Source organism: Harpia harpyja, chromosome 16 (genome assembly GCF_026419915.1).
Source record: "Harpia harpyja isolate bHarHar1 chromosome 16, bHarHar1 primary haplotype, whole genome shotgun sequence".
NCBI classification, from domain to species: domain Eukaryota; kingdom Metazoa; phylum Chordata; class Aves; order Accipitriformes; family Accipitridae; genus Harpia; species Harpia harpyja.
This window is the reverse complement of record NC_068955.1, coordinates 16,012,270-16,027,174: the sequence shown is the minus strand read 5'-3', so window position 1 is coordinate 16,027,174 and position 14,905 is coordinate 16,012,270. Positions and strand designations below refer to the sequence as shown.

The following is a 14,905-nucleotide window of genomic DNA, read 5'->3' as shown; positions in this document are numbered from 1 at the left end:
GAGATACAGGTCCAGAACAAATTACATTAACTATTTCAGGAGTTGTTTCCAAATTCAATCATTTCAGCATATAATTAAGAACACAGCCACGCACTCCGCAAAATGTAGAAAATTAGTCTGTTTCTTCAGAGTCCTAAGAGAAGGAATTTGCACAACGCTTAGAAAGAGGCTTGAGAATATTTACTGCCACTGTCATTCACCACTGCATCAGAAGAGCTCTTCTGGAAAGAGGGGAAACGCCAGGGCTAATGCTTACAGCCTGGATAAGTGTGTATAGGGGGGAGAGATAGGCAACAACTTTCCATCCATATTACAATCTCTTTCCTAAAGTAGAAATGCAAAATCTTAATTCTTGCACAGATAGGATTAATCCATACTGCTAATACTTGCAAAAAAAAAAAAACTTAAAATTCAAGCTAGAATCTTAGGTAAAGGGATCTAACAGGTTTTTTTTCAGGATTTTCCTAGGCCCACTGTTAAGGTTTAGAGAAGATTAATTAAGATATTGAACACAATTTACTGTCCCTTCTATACATAATTTAAGACACCTGAAAGAGGTCAGAAATCATAAAAGATGGCTGCCTAAAACTCCTTTTGGGGGGGGGGGGGGAACTCCTATTCCTGAAAGTGTTTTACACTGTTCAACCACAACTATTAGACACTTCATAATTATGGCCATTAGCTGTTTTGTCATCTAATGGCATTATCATAATGCTAAAGAGAATGGAGCCCACAATTATCTCAGCAGCTGCACACAGTCATCTCCCAATTAAATACATTCAGATGACAGCTGTTTTCCCTCCACTAAAATAAAGCAGGTACCACTTACCTGACTACCTAAAGACTCTAGAATCCTCAAAGGTGGAATATAAGCAACCAATCTTGAATTGACTTAAAATAATAGTTACTTAGAAATACAATTTAAAATCAGAATACCATAATTAGATCATAAAAACTGATTTTTATCTAAGTCTTCTGTCTTAGTATTGGGACCATAAAATATCTTTACCTCTAGCTGTTATAATAAGCATGTGTATACGCATGTAACATATATATGTATGTGTGTGCATGCATACAATGAACAGACACCACGATTCTGTCTGACCTTATTACCTACATTTAATATATGCAAATTGCTCAGGGGTCATACAAGACTGCAACATCTCGATTAAAAAGCACTGATTTCTCATGAAGGAACTTGTTGAGATCCTTGTGCGCTACAGACCTACCATGCGCTGGCTCAGGGTGGATGCTGTGCTCCATAGTGAATATTACACCCAAACTAGTTTTCAACTTGCCTACAGCTAAGCGGCTTTAACATCTTCCAAAAGTCATCATCCCCCTTCCTGTCTAAAAATAACAGCGATGACATTTGTACACGACAGGACAGGGAGTTAGAGCAAGGGCAATAAAAGAGACAAGGAAAAGGAGCATCACCTGTCTCTCGTTCTCCTCCAACAGGACTGCAACACTGGAAACACACCTATTCAGTCAGAAACAGATGCTGTGCAGTGAGCTGGAAAATCAGGAGTCCCCGCACTAAAAATTACTAAAGAATGAACGACACTGTTACCTACTTCATTTCCACACTCAGAATGAACAACTCATTTCAACTCCCAGCGTAACTTTCTGAAGAAAATTGCCTGAAGCCAGATCCTGCTCTGCCTGGTAGATGTCCCTAAGAGCTCCTGAACTGAAATACAGCATTTCTGTTCAAAATAAGAGAAACTTCCCCCCGGAGCGTGGCTTTTTCTTGTTTGTTTTGCTTCACGCCTATGAAAAAAAAACACCTCAGAAGACCGCATCTGCAAGACGTTCAAGCCTTGAGCACCGGGCCGGTCTGGAAAGCTCCGCCACTGAGGAGACCGCCGAGGCTGCCGCTCTCCCGCCTCCGCGGCGAGGGCGAGCCCTGTGAGGGGAGGCGGGGAGGGGGCACGGCGGCAGCGCGGGAGCGGTCACCTCACGCTGCAGGTACGGCGGGCAGGCGTGAGGGGCAGCCCGGAGAGCCCCTCGCACCGACGGCCGCGCCGGCAGACGGTTTCCCCGCTCCGGGCTGCCGCGGCTCGGCGCGGACAGCGGGGCCGCCACGGCTGACAGGGCAAGCCGCTGTAACGGGAACCCGGCGCGGAGCAGGTGGGCCCGGCGGGCGGCGGGGCGGGTACTCACACGGTGAAGTGGTACACGAAGCACTTCCAGCCCGTGGGCCGCTCCAAGAAGTTGTAGACCCTGCCCTGGACGCTACTGCGGCTCAGCAGGGGCTTGCGGAGGCTGTAGATGGAGACGCGGGGGTCGAGGCTGACGGGGGGCCGCGGACAGTCGGCGTTCACCACCACCACCTCGCTCTTCAGGCGCAGCGGCCGCTCCGGCTCCGGGCTGCAGCCCGCCGGCGGCTGCCCGCCCTGGGCGGCGGAGAGTGGGGCGTAGTGGGCGTTGGGGGTGCTCTCGGCCAGCTCCAGCGCCGAGGGCTTCTTACCGGGCGTCATACTGCCTTTCCTGGGCAGCGACAGCCGGCCCAGGCTCCGGCTTTTCTGCTCGCCCGGGGGGGAGCTGGAAGACATGGCTGGGGCAACTCGGGGAGGCCGGGCGGCGCGGCGGTGTCGGGGCTGCGCTGCCCCAGGAGCTGCGCTGCCCCAGGAGCTGCGGGCCGGCGCCGGGCGCCCTCTCCCGCCGCCGCCGCTGGCCCGGCCCCCTCGGGGGCGGCTCCTTGCCGGGAAAGGTGAGGGGAAGCCGCGGCGGGGGCGAGCCGAGCCGGGCCGGGCCCGGCCCGGCCTGCAGTCCCGGTGCCGCCCGGCGAGAGGCGCTGCTCGGCGGGCCCAGGCCGGCGGGGCGGGAGCTGCGCAACCTCAGCGAGGGCGCCCGGGCGACCCTTCAGCCTCAGCCCGGGTCCCGGGCCCGGCACCGGCACGCCGCCTCTAGGGCTGCACCTGCCTCAGGACCCTGCCTGTAAGCCCCAGAGGACAGGGGCCGGGCAGCGAGGCCTGGCTGGAGTCTGGACCCCCCCTCTCCTCATTGCTGACCTCGACCTGTTTTGCCTGTCTTCTTGTCGCCGACGTGGCTGTGTGGAGGTGGCCTCTTACCTTTGTGAGGCCCTGTGTGCTGCAGGAGGTGATAGGGTAGGGACCAGAGAGAAGGCTGCCAGCTCCCCAGAAGCCCTGGAGGTTTTCCCACCTTCTCAGCCCACTCGGCGTCTGTGGGGACAGTGTTCCAGTAAGTGCTTCCCAGGCCTGTGGGTGGCTTGAGCTGCTGGGGTACAACCCCTTACCTCTGATTGAGGACCACCAGAGCCTTCAGGGCCTGCTGCTCCATCCCTTTGTGCAGAACTTCAGTGTCTGGAAGCAGCAGAGCTCTGCCGGACTTGGGATCCTCCAGGAGGCTCTTCTTAACACAAGTAGCAAGAATAAGAGCCTGGCCAACAGGCCTTGCAGTCCCCGGTGTTACTATAACATCAGGGAGCAAATAGCTGAGTAATTGGGCAAATTGTAGAACACAATAAACAGAGTTCTGCAGACTTGCATCGTCTACAAGTTGGGTCTCTCACCAACACCAAAACCATTTTGTCTTTGTGGAAGGGTGCATGTGTTTGGGCATTAATAACAGGTTATTTTGAGGGCTTGGATAACTTTCCTGTGTAGTGGAGTAAGTTATGACTGACTTAACTGTGGTGTGAATCGATTTGTCATGGTAATAAGAGCCTTTTTTTGCACCTATTAGTTACAATTTCTATTCCCAGAATGAAAGCAGAGGGTGCTCTTTGATCTGGAGTGCTGGGGATTTTTCCTTCTAGCCCAAAATAGAACAGAACTAGTAAGAGCTATGTTGAGTTCATGGTTGATACTGGTACTCAGACAAGAATGTTGCAGGAAGATAAGGTGCTAAATAAAGTTAAACAAAAACAACCCTGCTAATTGCAGTTCCATTCAAATGTCAGGCTGCACATATGGTAGGGGAACTGGGCAAGATCCTTCACTAGTGTAAACAAACAAGACTGTAGGCTCTTGTAAAGTACTAATTTACACCCGTGAAGGATCTGGCTCCTTCTTAGGAATACAAAACCAGAAGTGTTAAAAAGAGAATTTGCAAAACTTGTTTCTAAAAACCAACAATGTACTAACCAGGCTTTTCCCCCCTCCACCTGAGCAAGAACAACAAACTAGCTTAATAAAAAAAGCATTTCAGAGGAAACTTTTCCTGCATCTGGTCAAAATAGAGCCAGGTTTCTCTATTTGGAGAAATTGTTCTTTCTTGCAGTAAGCCTGCAAGAAAAATGACTAATGGAAGAAAGAATGTCATTGCTTCCCTTGAGGGCTCACTGTTTGAGGACTAGCCTGATAAAATCGATATTACAAGTTAACAAATGTGTTTCTTTATGCAAGTGTTCCAACACTGTTAAAGACCAACATATTGTCTGGGTTATACAGGACCTTATCCTGGAGCCAACTGCAAAACATAATTTACAGGGTTCAGCAAAACAAGAGGCAGTATGTTCATATGTACATTATGTTGTTGTTGTTCAAAAACTGTTTTCAAAATCTTTAAAAAATATTCTGGCATTATGTTGTTATTTATCCATTGATTAACAAAACAGAGAATAGAAACCCCAATATATCTGAACCTAAGAAAATGGAATTTCTGTATCATTTAGGCAATTTCCTTCCAAAACAAAGGTTAGAGAGGTATTATGTACTTAAATAGCTAAGCAGGGAAGCAAATTGTTAAGAACTGAATTTGATCCTCAGTGTTCAGTGAGAAACTGTTCTAAGCAACCAAGATTTGTTTCAATAATTTTCTCACTGCAAAACAAGAAAAGTCTCAAATATATTCCATAGCCCAATATATTGAACTGTTTTGCAGGTCAGAAAAATTTTCATAAGGTTTTGGGTTGGACCTCTAATGTTGGCTAAATCTTTCAAAGAATCTTCACAAATAAAGGAACTTTAAATATTTAAAATGAGTATTTAGGCAATATCTAAACATCTTTTCCCTGGAGTCAAGGAATTAATCAAAATCCACTTTTTTATTTTAATGTGTTACTAATGGATAGTGTTATTTTATATAGTAAAAACCATTTTGTTAGATGATTCCCAGCTAGTTCATGTTACTGAATGCTAAAACATCTGTCTGGCATAGGTGAAGGCAAGAGCATACTTAAATAAAAGTGTCAAATAGATGACTGCTTAGTGATGAGAATCCAGGGAATGGTTAGCTTTAATATATATTGAGTTACCAAAACTGTAATATAATTTGCAACATTTTCAAGATGAAAACTTTAACATGGTAATGGCAATTTCTGGTTTTCCCCTTCACAAGTAGCCAGGTCTTGATATTAATCATGTTCATTTTACAGAACAACAGTATTATTTAAGTGGAAGAAGAGAAAAAAAATCCAGAGAGTACAGTGTGTACATGGAAGAGCTAAAAATGGGAAGAGGAGGCAGATGAGTGTTAAAAATACGTTTACGGAGCTAGGTAGCTAGGCTTTGGTAGTGAAGAGAGTAGGAAAACATGTTGGATAAAGAGGACACAGGTTTTCAATGTTAAGGTGGAACTACTACACTGAATTGTTTCTTAAAACAATAATAGTCTACTTTGAGTATTTCCAGAACTGTAGCAAAATGAATAATAACCATGATATTTGTTATTTCACAGTTTGCAAGTACTGTTTTAAATCTTTAAGTCTTTAATAGGTTTTTGATTCTAGAAAGGAGACGTCATAAGTCACTAAAGTGTGATGATAATGTACCAGTGACGCTGATGATAAAGCTCCCAATTCTAAGTAATGTAATTGGAGCAGGACTAGTAAAGCATTTCTGAAAATCCCACCATTGGGCTATAGTAGATCAGAAATGTTTGTACCAGCTTGCAGCTGTGTTTCTGTTATCCTGTACCAAATCACGACCGATATTTTGCACGCATTGTCAGATATGCTCATTACATGCTGTATTTTCACTTTATGCCTGCCATAGTATCATGTAAGATCATACTGCTAAATCACTGCTGAATGTTTACAAGCTGGAATTGTTGCAGCCAGTTATAAAGAGACACTTTGATCTTTTATGTGATTACTTCCCTGTGGAAACTAAGACTCAAACAAACAGTAAGTATCTGAGTGTTCTCTGTCTTCTGAAAGCCTTTAACACTTACATTGCAATTACAGGTTGCACCAGTTCTCCGCTGGCATGAAAATCATCTTGTTTGCTGTTAGATTACTTTGGGGGATGGTTTTTGTTCATTTTGTTTGTTAAATGCCACTTTCCATTTCTGCCCAGCTATAGTAGGGGACATGTTAAAGAACTTTTTTCAAGGAGAGAAAAGAGAGAGTTGTTTTGCCTTAATTTTTGGATTATTTTTCTTGAATTAGAGTAAATATTTTGTTGCATTCCATTTCCTGGAGAATTCACAGTTTAATCAAGTCAGTAGAATGTTTTAAAAACACAGCCAATGATGAAGGTAAATGCGACTCAGTACTGGACTGAGAATAAAGTCCTAGGATTGTTTATATACTTTCACATAGCAATAACTGTATGGCAATAATTTTTGAAACATTCTCTATCAATTAAAAAATTCTGTTTACAGAGGTGTGTCATTACCTTAAAAATATTCCTATTAAAATCTGCAAAACAACTAAGTACCTAGACCTCAGACACAAAGAAAAGCTTGAAAACAGAACAATAACATGTTGAACAAATAAACCTCCACCTTATGATTCAAAGCAGAGACAAGGAAAGGGGAGAAAGATAAAAGAGTTTGCTTCATTTTTTAAATCCTGGAAAGACTATGGCTTAGCCATTTCAGTGGGGAGACCGGGAGATATATATGTTTTCATTCATTCATCAAGTCGCAATTAAGATCAGTTTTCTGAGCACCTGTACATATTTTTCATTGGACACCTTGGTTATCTTGTTTAACATTCTTTTTAATTTGTCACAATCTATTAATACACAACTGGTATGCTTTTATCCCAGCTTAACTTTAGGTTTTAAATTTAAGTAAAATTTTTATTACAGGCTCTTGAATACATTCATGCTTCTTATGTACAAATCCACATTTTCCCTGATGACAGCCATTGCTGGTCAAACAATTTAGGTTGGACACCAGTAGAAACTCCAGATATGGAGAGTGTAAATAATTTGAAACTGCAGTATGCCCCAAAGGCCTGACCATTAAGATAAAATTCCTACAATGTGCAGTAATAACTTTGTCCTTCTCCACTAGTGCCTTGTGGTCATGTAGCTGTGCCACTAGGAAGAATCCTCAGGTTAGTTCAGCTCACTTTTTCCTTCAAGGGAATTTATTCCAGCTTCCTTGATCAGGAAGATCCACAGTTACTGTGTCATTACTCTACCTGCAATTTAGGCAGCTATTAACCGTTGCTATCTAGGCTTTCTCTGAGTCAACAAAAGCAGTAGCGCACCATCAAGAAGTACCGGGGTAAGAATGTCTAGGGAAGGTGACGCCTTTGCCATTCATTCAAAAAGCACCAGAGTACAGCGCTGGTAATTAGGACAAGTGCTGCAAAGAAAGACATAGATGTGCATCCTTAAGAATTACGGAGTTTACAGCAGCCTAGTTGATGGGCAAAGTGCATCCCAGACTATACAATCAATAGTTCCTGAAAACTGAACAATATAGCCTCGTCTATTCTGAAATGCTGCCTTCAGTGGCAAATTAACTATCTACAGACAGAATAGGACTTGGAAAAACAAAAAGAAACCCATGTTCCTCCTCTTGAATTAACAAAGCAGGAGCAACCTAACAAGTTAGCAGTTGATCAGTCATAAGTCAGAGACCTCAATAATGAATGACTTCATAAAAAGACTAATCAGTGTCAAAAAAGACACACTTTTAAAACGTGTTTATGCAGTCTGCTCTTCTGTCAGTGTCTTTGAAGACAAATGGAGCAGACAGAAAACAGTAGGTAACTTCCTATTCAGAAAGTTTAAACTGGATTTTAATTCTACCCCCCACCCCCACCTTTGTTATTGGGTCATTTTTAACTGTGGATGCAGTAAGTTTAGGAATACGGTCAGTAGAGAGAAGTAACCTTGCAGAAGATAGTAGCATGCACCAGATATCTGGAGTTTGGAGGCTATCTAGTCCAGCAGCTGACAATCCTGATTAACATTGTCTGTTTGAATGCTATTTTACTGCATGGTTACATCTACATTTATAATCTCTTTTTACATTGTTTTATAGGTTTTTAAAGCATATTGGTGCTGTTCTGAGAAAGAATGTTATTGTCTGCCAATGCTTAGGTTTTAAGTCCTAAAGTAAAGTTCCAAGAAAGGTTCTGAGCATTTATTTAGACTTACAGCACACAAACCATTTTTTTGTTTTGTTTTCATGTGTTCAAAGTTATGCATATGTTTAAATGCTTAACTGCTCTGCAACTTATATTTGAACCTTGTGGGGCCGGGGGGGGGGGGGGGGCAGGTATTTGCTATTTGTCCATAGGATTAGTCCTGCTATTTACAACAATATTTCTATTCTTTGTCTTAAAAAAAGTAAATAAAAGTAAAAACCCTTCCAAGTAAAACTTAACAAGTATATATCTGCAACAATACTTAGTAGACTCTTAATTTTTCTTGTTAATGAACATGAACATTCATTTATATGAAAGGCCAGTGCCAGCCAACTGGAACTTTGGTTTATGTCAATAAAGATCCAAATTTTTTCTACAACATTAGCCCGTTCTATTTGCTATTATTGCTGGTTGACCAAAAGCTTCCAGGTATAAGTGATTCTGATAGATTCAGATCCTAAATGTTTACTTGTTTAGGAGCAAGACTTCACGGCAGAGCCCCTGAAGGGCTCACTGGCAGTAAGAAGAAAATAGCAGAGCTAAAAATGTAGCTGAACTTTGGTGCATCACATCTTGTAAATGTCCCTCTCAACACTTTTTTCCTGCTCCCAACCTCCTTGCACATCTTGAATAAAGTGTCAGTAGGAAAAATAAAAAACTAAAACTTGTGAAAGCCTGATAAGAGGGGATACCTTTAGGAGATCTCAGTTATGATTTCTGACAGCCATTGTGCACACATGCATATGTATTCTCTCCAGTCTGTTTCAGCAGTTGCCCATGTTGTCCAGTCCTCCTCAGTTCTTTCATGTGGTTAATCATTCAGCAGCTTTCGTAATTGAAAGAGGATTCTTCTGAGTATCACACCAAAAGAGAAAACTAAAGAGGCTGACAAAACACTGCAACATTCATTTTCAGCATTACGGCAGATGTGGTATATTTTAATCTCAGAAGCATGCGAGACAACAGGCATTTGATTACTCACATAACACCATACAGGATACAGTATGCATATTCTTACACATGCAAAGGTATCTGAGGGCAGAGTGACTAATGACATTCTTCAAATGAAGAGATCATTATATCATCTTCTTTCATCAAAAGAAAATTCTCCTCCTTGTATTAGTCACAAACCCTCTCTTAGACTAAAATCAGTATCAAACGACACTGCTGAATAAGCTCCAAATAAATTAACTGAACTTTTGAAATTCTAAAATCCCCCCAAATTTTTACTCCATAGGTATTTATGGAGGGGACTGTGCTTAATAAAAGGGTGTTCTGGTATTTCAGGAAGGGTTTCACTCTCAGCAGCTGAGAAAGAAATCACTAGTTATCACTAAATCTCTTCCTGGTCAAGGAACACTTGCGGCCTGTGACCGTGTTAATCTGTAACATATAATATCCTACTTCACACTTATGGAATGACATGGGATAGGTAATCATTCTTCCTCAGCAGGGCCCACTTGGCAACCCACTTTTGATGTCAGGAGTCATCAATCTGCCAGTTAAGAGTAACTATGGTTGAATGTGTGTTTTAATTGCAGGTAATTCACTAGAAAACTTCAGTGGGAGGTTATACACGTGCAAGGCAAGGAATATAATGCTAACTCTGTGGCAGAAGCAAAGATTTTTCAAACAATAATTCATCAAAGAGCTTTCTAATGCCCCAAACAAAAAACAACAAAGAATAATAGAAAAGGTACTAGCAGTGTCTCCTCCCCTGCCGCTACACCTTTTCTTAGCAAGTAGCCTCTCAGTGCAAACAAAATAGAAACTATAAAACTCAGTGGATAGACCACAGGAGACCTGTGCAACAATCAGCTCTGCCAAACTGGAATTTCAGGTTGCTTTCGTCTCACAAAGTAACAGTTTTCATTTTGCTAGTACCATTCTAACAGGTAAAGCTAAACAATACAATATAATTTAAGGTCTTGCAAAAATTCTTTTAACCTGTTCCATAATTGTGATTTAATGCCAAATCCTAGTCCCATCCCTGACCTTTTGCTAATTGGGTTAATTGCAGTTCTTGTCTTTGTGTCCCCATCTTCAGTGTCTCAGAAGCACAGTCACTTATATTAGCAAGATTTCATGTTTTACAGTAGCTGTGCTAAAGCTAAAGCTTGCTGAATTTGTGCTCTGCAGAGCCCCAAAACTTTGTGTGTGAAGAATACCACAACTTCTACAGTATTGCAGACGTATAAAAGGGAACATTAGAGCACTCTTGTCATCTCCCTTATTGATTGCTAATGACAAATCCAGTGATCCAAGTGGTAGCATAACTACTTTTAGAAAGGACTTGCATACATGGTGAGGCACTAACATTTGTTAGTTGGGCTATTAAACTGCCGTTAAGATTTGACATAAGTTGAGGGCTCTGCTAAAGTACCATTCAGTGAGAAACTTAAGTTTATTGATTTCAGACTGTCTGCACCACAACAAAATCCTACTCTTCTCAGAAACTCTGAAAGAGAATAACTGTATTTGCTTTGTCCTCCTCAATAGAGTAATACATAACCTTACTGCTCAATTACAAGTCTCTTGAAAGTGGCTGTGCTAACCTCACTAATTCAGTGAGGAAGAAACAACCCTCCAAACTCATATCCTACCAGGAGAAAATAAGTTGCTTTTTCTTGACAAGATCTATGAGATAATTAGTTAATTTTTATTTCCTATTGCTTCAGAGCTCATTATAAACAAACGACAATTCGTTTGACCTGCAAAGCTTTTTTTGTTTTTCTTTAAAGACACCTAATACTTCAAATAGCCTTTGCAAATGTTTTTGTATATTCTATTCCTGGAGGTCCCTCTAGTGGCGAAAGTATCAAGTTTATCTGGTCTGGCTTAGGCTACAGGTGCTTTGTCTCTTTTTTTGTAGATATTTCTGATAATAGACATAAACAGTTTCTTAACATTGCTAATTCCTCCTTCTAAATAAACTGAAAGTGAAAGAAAAAGATTTGTCACATTAAAAAAAGGGAAAAATAATTGGCACTTTAAGGATAAGGAATCTATTTCATACAGTTAGAAAATTATGTGTTGCTGCTTGCAAGCCTACTCAAATTTGCCATTCAACCACAGTCACAGTTGTGTTTGATTTTTTCTTTTACGGGTATATTTTAAGACAAGGAGAGGTAATACCTTATTATCAGAATGTCCTCTGACACAGTAAGTCTTATACCTAAGAAGTCTGTCTTGTTCAGATGTGACAATTAAATAATCTGATGAGTAAACCTCTTTTTAGGGTACATACCTTTTTAAAGAGAAGTTGAGATACTCTCCGAGGAGTAAGCTTGCATTTAAAATTCAGAGTTTTTTATAACCCAACAACTGTGGTTCTAAATTATAGGCTATGGAAAGACAAAGTTTGTAGATGACAGTCATTTGTTGCTACTTTTTTAAACTGTAGATACCTATGTGACTAAGGCAAATTTCCGTGTGACCTCTAGGCTAGAATATATCATGCTAGTTAAAATGCTTAGATGACTAGAAGTGTAGACATACTAAAAATACAGTTGTACAGAGATGACATCTTAAGCAACGCTGCTTCTCACTTCTCTCCCAATTCCTCTCATTCTGCTGTAATAAGAGTGAGGGCTGTTTATCTCAAAAACCCAGAAGCATCAACAAACACTGAAAACTTAGTATCATCTGCTTGCTGTTATTTTCTCTCCACACCTGGTACAGGAACACTGTCTCTGAAGGGTACTTCCCTAGACCTCCCCTTCACTGCTCAGAGAAGTCTCTAGCTCCTTTTTCTTTTTTCCTCTTTCACCCAAGGATCTTTGCTTACTGTTCTGTTGTCCCCACTTTCAGCTGCACCCATTTAATATTAATTGGCCACAGACATGTATGCCTGTTTCTAGTGCAGAGCTAGCTGGTCACAGCCTAACTGGTCCTCAGTGGGACAAGCTGCCTTATTACAATCACATAAATAACAACAACAGAACTGTTCATTGAAGTGTTACATTTTAAGCTAGGGAAGAAATAGGACAAAGTGGCTTATAGAAATTATCTTATTTTTGAATACAGGAGACCTGATACTCTAAAGGGAGGGTGATTCAGTGACTTCTTTTGATGTAACAAACTCCAAAATACAACTCATTTACTTATCTGCTATAAACTGAATCATAATATGGTAATTTGATGCAGCTGGGGATCTGACCCTAGCATCTTTTCAGTACTGATTTACATGGTCTTTGCAGGGTCTTTTCAATATAGAGAGCCCTCCTGTCCAGTTTTTACATGGTGTTGTAGATTATGCTTAACAGCAGATGAATCTCTTTACACTACTTGTAAAACCAGAGTATCTCCTGCACTAGTAGTTTAGGACTCCCAAAATGCTGGTGACGGAGTAGAGAACATGAGAGTATTTTCTAAGAAAAAGGCTGATGGCTTAGCCCATGTTTCCCATCAAAAACATGTCTGTGATTTGACTTCTGTTAATAATCTACACAAATACTTGAAAGAGAATAGCATAATATTTTACATTTACCATTATAAACAATGATACATGAAAATTAAACCCTAATAAACGTAGTAGTTTGATGGGTAGCTGCCAATGGAAAAGGAAAAAAAGAAAACAAAGAAAAATAGGCTGGACTTTAACTTGATACATTACCCAGATTTGCATAATAAGTAGTAAGAAGTTATCAAAGAGAGCACCAAATTCCTGTAAGTATATTGAATTTAAGAAGGTATTTTCAGTCCTCTATCAAAGAGGAAAGTTCCGGTCTCTAACCTCGGACTTGAATGACCAGAGTTCAGCTCCCAGTTGTCCCACAGACTTCCTGTGTGACCTCTGGTGTGTCATTGTTCTTATTTGTGCCTCAGGTTCTTAATTTGTAAATGGGATAATAGCACTGTCCTCCTTTGTAGCTGTGATGATAAATGCAGTTGCATGTTAAGCACCCAGATTCGCTGGGGAAGAGGAGAAACAGGATTAGTCAGTATAAAGGTAGGGATGCTTTGGAACACCATACAAAGTTCTGGTGTGCAGACAGAACTAATAAACATTGGGATTTAAAACCAAGACATTGTGTTTTGAATGGAAACACAAACTTGAATGAATGCTTTAACTGCTGCTGATACTATACAGAGATTCTTCTTCTTCCTTGCATTTGCCATTGCTGTGAAACTTCACCATGTGAACAAACACAGAAATGGACATAACCTGGCTTATCAGCCACATAGTAACAGAAATAGTTGTCACCAATAACGCTGATCATTTACGTTATGGGCCAACCATTTTACAAAGAAAAAACAAACACAGCCCATCACCACATCAATGGCTGGGGTTAATAGTCGAAGGGGGAGAAATGGGAATCTCTTGAAGATGCAGCAACTCAGATGTTATGTTAGAAGACACAGTTCAACTCAATGAACATTCAAATGAAAGTTTCACCTTATAAGACAAAGGAATTAAGTAATAAGTCATTGCACATACACTGGCAGTGTGAGCAAGACGGTAGGAAGAGCTGAATAAACAGTGTCATGAATCTGCACTATAGCAGGTGCATTCAACAGCTTACAAAACTTTTAATCTCAAGCATCTCTAAAATAGTAATCAATTATGAATATTCATACTCAAGCATTATTTCCCTCTTAGCAGGTTGATATGAAGGCTGGAAAGCTACCAGAAGGGAGACAGATACACAGGTGTGATGACTGGTCCGAGTGGCCAGCAAGCCTTATTAGAACTCTCCAGAAAAGGTAATGAAACTATCTAGGAAATGGGTTAATAATAAACACATCTGCTTTGAGCAGAAAGGAGAAAATGGGAAAAAAAAAAAAAGTTTACCTGACAGAATACCGCAGTTTAAATAGTACTTAGAAAAATAAAAACATACAAAATTTCAATAGAGAAGACACTTACAGAAGAATAGTCCAGGAGGGATTGAGATGGTCTTACTCAGGGTCTGGTACACGAAGAGTTTAGCCTCAGACCCAGTATTGCTCCTTAACTGTAGATTAACCTAAGCAAACACTCAGTTCTGCATTAGAGAAGAACTTCTGCTTGGGCTATGACTTTCACAGTCTCAGCACCTAGTGCTTTCTGACAAAACCATTAGTCAAATCTGGACAAAACTAGCCACTGGCTTCAACACCATACATTACAATCCAGTCCAGCTTTCAGAGAACATTTCTTAATTAAGGAACTGCTTAATTTCAGGTTTTTATACTTCAAGTGACTGTAACTGTTGTAACAAAGATCAAAGATAACGGACTTTTTATGACTGTGATGTAATGGAATTTAACACAATTCTATTTCTAGAAATATAAGCGTTAACAGAAACATGGTTACTTAAAACTAGTGACGTATGGTCATATAAGGGAAATTTTAAACCAATCCAGAATAATTACACAGGTCATCATGAGAGAAACAAAATCCGCTGTTCTCTTGAACAGATAGAATTTGGATATCTGACTGGTTTATGTCACTTTATTTTCTAATCAAAGGGATGTGTCAGAGATACATTTTCTAAAAGTTTTAGAAACAAAGCACAAAGGAATCCAGACTTGCAGAAGAAAGGCAAATATAAAGCCTATGAAAATAGCAAATTCTGTATTGAGGACACTGAATATTTATGGCATACATGAACTTGTGCCAAA

The 14,905-nt window shown here is 40.8% G+C and overlaps 1 protein-coding gene across 3 annotated transcripts in view; it reads right to left on the bottom strand.

The window, feature by feature from the left end:
- The window catches only part of KCNQ1 (potassium voltage-gated channel subfamily Q member 1), a 421,808-nt gene that overhangs the window by 367,247 nt on the left and 39,656 nt on the right, over positions 1 to 14,905 (bottom strand). For 2 of the 3 annotated variants that reach the window (XM_052810581.1, XM_052810582.1), the window contains exon 1: positions 2,167 to 2,619. The exons of the other annotated variant lie outside the window; for it this stretch is intronic. In XM_052810581.1, coding sequence (XP_052666541.1) covers positions 2,167 to 2,558 — 392 coding nt within the window. In that variant the 5' untranslated portion in view covers positions 2,559 to 2,619. Of the gene's footprint in view, positions 1 to 2,166; positions 2,620 to 14,905 lie in introns of those variants that run through there. 3 annotated transcript variants of the gene reach the window in all.